This window comes from Sardina pilchardus, chromosome 19 (genome assembly GCF_963854185.1).
Source record: "Sardina pilchardus chromosome 19, fSarPil1.1, whole genome shotgun sequence".
Lineage (NCBI taxonomy): Eukaryota > Metazoa > Chordata > Actinopteri > Clupeiformes > Clupeidae > Sardina > Sardina pilchardus.
The window spans coordinates 4,321,848-4,327,739 of NC_085012.1; the positions used below are offsets into that span (position 1 = coordinate 4,321,848).

General features: G+C 39.8%; 1 protein-coding gene across 1 annotated transcript; it reads right to left on the minus strand.

Annotated features, from left to right (window-relative positions):
* Positions 1-1,338: 1,338 nt before the first annotated feature.
* Positions 1,339-5,322, minus strand: LOC134066523 (patched domain-containing protein 3-like). The gene is made up of 4 exons (XM_062521884.1): positions 4,811-5,322; positions 4,277-4,404; positions 3,145-3,290; positions 1,339-2,957 (listed from the first exon to the last, which is right to left on the minus strand). Exons 1-4 carry the CDS (start codon positions 5,270-5,272, stop codon positions 1,339-1,341), a joined length of 2,355 nt encoding a protein of 784 aa, XP_062377868.1. The 5' UTR covers positions 5,273-5,322.
* Positions 5,323-5,892: the final 570 nt, after the last annotated feature.

A 5,892-nucleotide genomic window follows, 5' to 3' on the forward strand; every position in this document is an offset into this window, starting at 1 on the left:
CATACTGTGGGACACTAAATTAGTTAGCCACAGCAGGCAGCGCTAAAATTCAGCTAGTGCAAGTTATCCTTAAAAAACACTGGACAGGGACAGTTCTGTTTGCTAAAACTATTAAGCCTACAGTTTTTGCCCGTTGCTTGAACACTATAGACCCATGCTTAGACTAAAGTAACACAACTTGAAACTTTTGTACCATACTGTACCTCAAACACATGTTCCCATCCATACCTTAAACAATGCTGCTTTTGCACTCTAGTTGCAATTCTGCAACACACTTACTCCTTTAAGCAACACAATCGGTCCTGCATACTTCTCTCTGTCATACATAAGACACTTCGTTCCGAAATGAAATCTCACGGCGCCATTCGGAAAACACATGTATCCAAAATACAAAACACATCGGCAATTGCAACCACTCAAATACACACTTGAAGGCACTTACTGTAGGCTACTTGTGAATTTGAACACCAATCAGCAACGGGCAAAAACTATAAGCTGCTGTTGACTTATTCACCAACACTGTCACATCGCACAGACTATCCTTGGTGGTCCTTTCAGTGCTGTCAGTGAGTGTAAACTCTTACATTACTGTAAGTTCACAAAGACTGCACAGAAAATAAATGTGAACATATGAAACAAGTCTTCTGAGCTTATGTTACAGTAATTCCCAAATACTCACATATGTTTTGCATTTCAACAAAGGTGGTACTGTAACACTAAGCTAGGAAGTGCATGGTTCCTGGTGCAAAGGCTAAAAGTAAAGTAAAAGTATGTTTTGCTGGCCCACAATGCAGATTGAGTAATGGGGGTTATGAAATGTGAAAAGACCATACACTTATTTTTTTAATTATTTTATTTTACTGTAAAAAACTTCTGAAACTCTCAAATACCGATTTCGGGATCGCTCTTCAAAATCCCATATCGGTCGGGCTCTAACACCACTCATGCACAAACACACCCACACATACACACAAACAGGCACACACATAAAACACACAAACAAGAAATGAGTAGCAGATGGAAACAGATTGACAAGCGTGATTGATTTTTTTTCAGAAGAAATCTGAAGGACTGAGCGGCAATCATATTTTGTACCGCTTTGCGGCACATCTAGTCAGTAAACAATTAGTATTCTGTAGGTCTACACTGTAACCTAGTGTGTTTGTTGTAAATCTACATATTTGTATATAATCGACATTGCATTCCAACTAAAGAAATTATCATTTGTACTTCTAACATTGACAGCATAATTAGATATCTGCTGCAATTTCTTGATACTTCCCCACAGCTTCAGGGACAGTCGGGGTCACTATGGTTTGAATTATGCAAATTACCGTCCTAATTGAGCACCATTTGCACATTATGGTTGCAGTTGGGGCAGACAAAGACAGCAGAATAGTCTGGAAAATTCTGATTCTGATTATTGGAGGACTTTTGCGTTTGCTTATTGCTACAGCATCCAAAGAATGTCAGAAATATGGGGGTGAACACGATGCCGTGAAGTGCGCTGAATAAGATGACCAGAAACATAATCTTGAAATAGGTCCTGAAAATGTAGCTTTCTGCTGCTGAGAGGACCACAACACCAGCAATGGTAGATACAACTCCTTGTACAATTGGATACCCACCACTGTATAAGGCATCAATAACTTTTCCATTGGCTGTTTTCTTTCCACTTGAGACAAAGGCGTAGGAAATGTCTGCAGAAAAGTTGACAGAAAAGCTGATTGCCACACTGATCATGGAGATGGAGTCTAGATGAACGTCCCACAAAACCATGAGACCGGTCACACCTACTGTTACAGAGATATTGGCAAAGGTTGCCCACAGAGCAGCACATGGATGTGGAATAGACAGAAGGTGAATTAGAAGCGTGGTCAGAAGAGAAGTTACAGCATCGTACATGTAGTCGGTAGTAATGACTGCATATTGATCATAGGAAATAAAAGCAGGATGGTAGACCATCAGATCCATGTTTAGCCCACAAGTGGAAGCCGTGTCCCTAAAAAAGTTCAACATGTTCTTCTCATCGGTTGCAGTTGTGATGTTAACTGTAGGGATAAACAATCGAGAGGAAACTATTTTGCCACTAGAAATATTAACATCTTGATATAAACCTGAGACATTAAGAAATGTGGAACAATAACGAATGAACACATTCTCATCTAAAAGATCTAAACCAGCACCACGTCCATATTGCTCATATTCTTCAAGCCAAAATATAGTCATGTTTTTGGCAACCATGTCAGATGATTCAAATTCATTTAGGCACATGTTCAGACTTTCACGAGCACATCTATTCCAATATCGGAAGTTTTCATCTCTAATAACTAACATGACAAAAGGGCCATACTCTGAGAAATATCTGTCTTCATTATCGTAGTGGTGAGCAACATATGAATCATCAGGTGCTAAATTTTTTAAATCAGTTCCCACCTGGATTTGAAAACAACCATATATGCCAGCTGCCAAATATCCCAAGTAGAGCAAAATAACACACACTTTAGTCCAAGGCTTTGTCAGAAATGGACCATAGAGCTTTTTAAAGAAGATATCCATGGGCATTTCCTCCTCTTTCTTTGTCTCAGGATCATAAGCTCCTCCAACTGAACAGGCATTGCTCTTGTGTTCATCTGCAGGTGTAACCTTCCTGCACGTAAGCCAATGTCTATTGCTTCCCTCTCTTCGTCCATTCAGGGCCAGAAAGGCACCGAAGAATGTGATGTTGTAGATGTAGCAGAAGAGGATGGCTGTGCTGGTGTACATGCAGAAGGACTGGACTGACTGAAACGGGATCAAGAGGCCAATGTAAAAGGCAAAGGCATCAGTGAGAGTGGTGATGGTGCTGGAAACAGCAGCCTCCTTGTATGTCTCGGCCATGCGATCTTCCACCTCATCTTTGACATTTGTTTTCTGCCAGCATGAAATCATGCCGAACACATCATTCATACCAATACCTGCAACAAGAGAGGGCTATTAGACAAACCATATTTCACAATGATGTAAAAGCTATACTAGTCTAATTTATCCACATACAGTAATATGATGAAAGTAGGCATGATTGTATTTTCAGTGATGATAGCAGGAGTTGATAGATTCAGCATATTGAAAGCTTTTCTTTGAAACGAGATGTTTTTTATTTACCAAGAATGAGAAAGGGAGCAGTCGCCACGGTCATCACGAATGGCATCCCACAGAAGAGCAGCAGTCCAAAACTGCTGAGCACCGCCAGGCCTGCAGACAGCACCCCGAAGGTGGCCACCCAGACCTTGTTCCTCACACAGTCCAGCCTGATTGAGCACAGATATGACACATGCAGGTAAAGGAACACTTCACTGTGTTTTTCCTGTTAAACTACGAGCAGGTAAGAGGGATGACTATGTTGTGTGGCGGAATAACACTTGGGAGCACTTAGACTCAGCGCAGTAATATCATCACTCTTGCACTTTCAGTTTCACTTTGGAGTGATGATATTACTGTGCCGAGTCTAAGCGCTCCCAAGTGTTATTCCGCCACACAATATAGTTACCTATCCCTTTTGCCTCCTTAGAAATGCACCACGTTTTATTTTGTCTCACCATACTTGGTCGTGCGACTACTCGTGTAACTGTATTTTAATAGGGAAAACATGGAGGTGTTTGGTCGCTCTAACTTCATCTCTGTTTGGATCCTAATGAATGAACTGGGCTAGCTAAGTGCTATCAAAGTAGTGTCACGCGCCAGAGGCAGTGAGCGCACACATTGAAACGTGAGAGGTATGTAATCAACTCGTCAGTGACACAGAACAAGCAGTTGCGAGAGCAGGCTTAAAGTGAAGTGTTTTATCCAATCAACCAAATATTTATTCTGTCATAATTTCAATGTTTTAATGTTTCAATAATTTCAATGGGTTTCTGAGACTTGTACATTATCAAATTTGGTTTTTATCTGCATTTTACACAACATCCCAACTTTTTTCTGATTGTGGTTTGTAAAAAGACCAATCTTAGAATATCAAGATTGCATACTGGGTGCATAAGGACTGTGAAAAGATATTCAATGTAAGTTAATAAAAAAGCAAATGTAAAAAGCAATGTAACATCACCATAATTACCCCCATTTAAATGTCATGCCCGCAGTAAAAATATAAATCTATATTATGTTGAATCACAGTTGAGTGAAATAAACAAATGCATTATTCATGAATAGAACTAAATGAAAACTAATTAGCAAGATGATGTAATTATATGTTTTATTTGAACTGTAATTTGATGTTTCATCTTCATGTACAACATACCTCAAACTGAACATTATGAAGACGATAATGGCCACAAAGTATGTACCCATGAAAAATAGGATGTGTTTTTCTGAAATTTTGTCTAATTCCTCCTCTCCTGATATTGAAGTGAAAAATGAAACAGAGATCTGCAACCAAAGTGTTCACAGAGAAACATTTGATTAGATTATATCTACCACAAATATATTGGTATCGTATGCCAACTAACTCTATCTTACTGTAAGTTCACTAACAAGTAAACTGTGGGAAATGTAACATATTAATAGCCAAAGCCATCTATCATGTTTTTAATGAAGCATTCAGACTTACCATTTCGGGGGCTGTGCTTCCAGAAAAATTCTTTATAAACATCTTCAGCCATAGGTCCGTTTCAATTTTCTTGTCCTCTTCCAAATAATAGAAAAGCCTGATTGCTTTTGCAGTCTTTACACTGTTGTCCGGATACTGATGCACTCCACCTATTGCCGTCCCTGTGAATTCTGTCTTGTTTTGGGGGTAAGCTATTGGTGCGCCACTAGTAACAAATTCACTCACAATATCCAAAATTGGATTTGAGACACATTTCAAATCTCTGTCCTTGGCACACAGATCTGTAAAAATCTTTTGACTTCCTTCTGACTGGATTTGCTTTACTTTTTGGTCTAGTTTGACAACTTCCTGAAATATTTCTTTGGTGAGAATATTTGTTGGGTGCACAGCAATTAATGAAGCATATGTACCATCTGTGTAAAGCCTCAGACTTGAAAACTCCTCACCTTGTGGGAAGTGCTCTTTGATGTATGCTTTTTCTGTCTTTGCCGGGCCATTTTTTAGAGTGAATTGATCGATGTTGTTTGACTCTCTGTCTTCTAGAAAATAAAACCCTGCACCGAGACCTGCGGATATGATAAGGGGTGGAATAAGGAACCACCATGGGTATCTACCAACGAAACGTCCAAGATGAGCAAAGCCTCTTGATATTGGTCTTTCAATGCAGTCTGTTTTGCAGTAGGACATGGTTAGGGCTATGCTGCATCTGAGGTAGATACCGGTATTTTGAAAATAATATCCCTGTCCTTTCCCTATCTCCCAGCTGTTGAAGACTGGCAATATTGTCAAGGAAACTGTAGTTATGATGAAATGTATGACTTCCCATCAGGGTGGTGCAGTATAGTTCTGGTTATACATTAACCCTTTCATGCACGCATTATGAAAAAAAGTGTCTAGATTTTTTTAGTATTGATTTTATTACTCTATATGAGCCCAATATTGAAAATCAGTTGGAATTTTTTAAAAATATGCTTTTATATAGAAGTTATGTTTCTGTCCACGTATGTGGACAGTGCGCAACAAAGGGGTAAAAAAGAATAAAATGTAATGACAGAAAATGTGGAAACTATGGCCCTCTACTTCCTCCATACTACCCACCCAGCCCTCTACTACCCCCATACTACCCACCCACCTCTCTATTACCTCTATACTACCCGCCCAACCCCTCTACTACCCCCATTATTGCTCACCGACCCTCACCCACCCCTCTACTACCCCCATATTACCCACCTCTACTACCAACACTACCCAACCACCCCTCTACTACATCCCTACTACCCACCCCTCTACTACTAATCCACCCACCC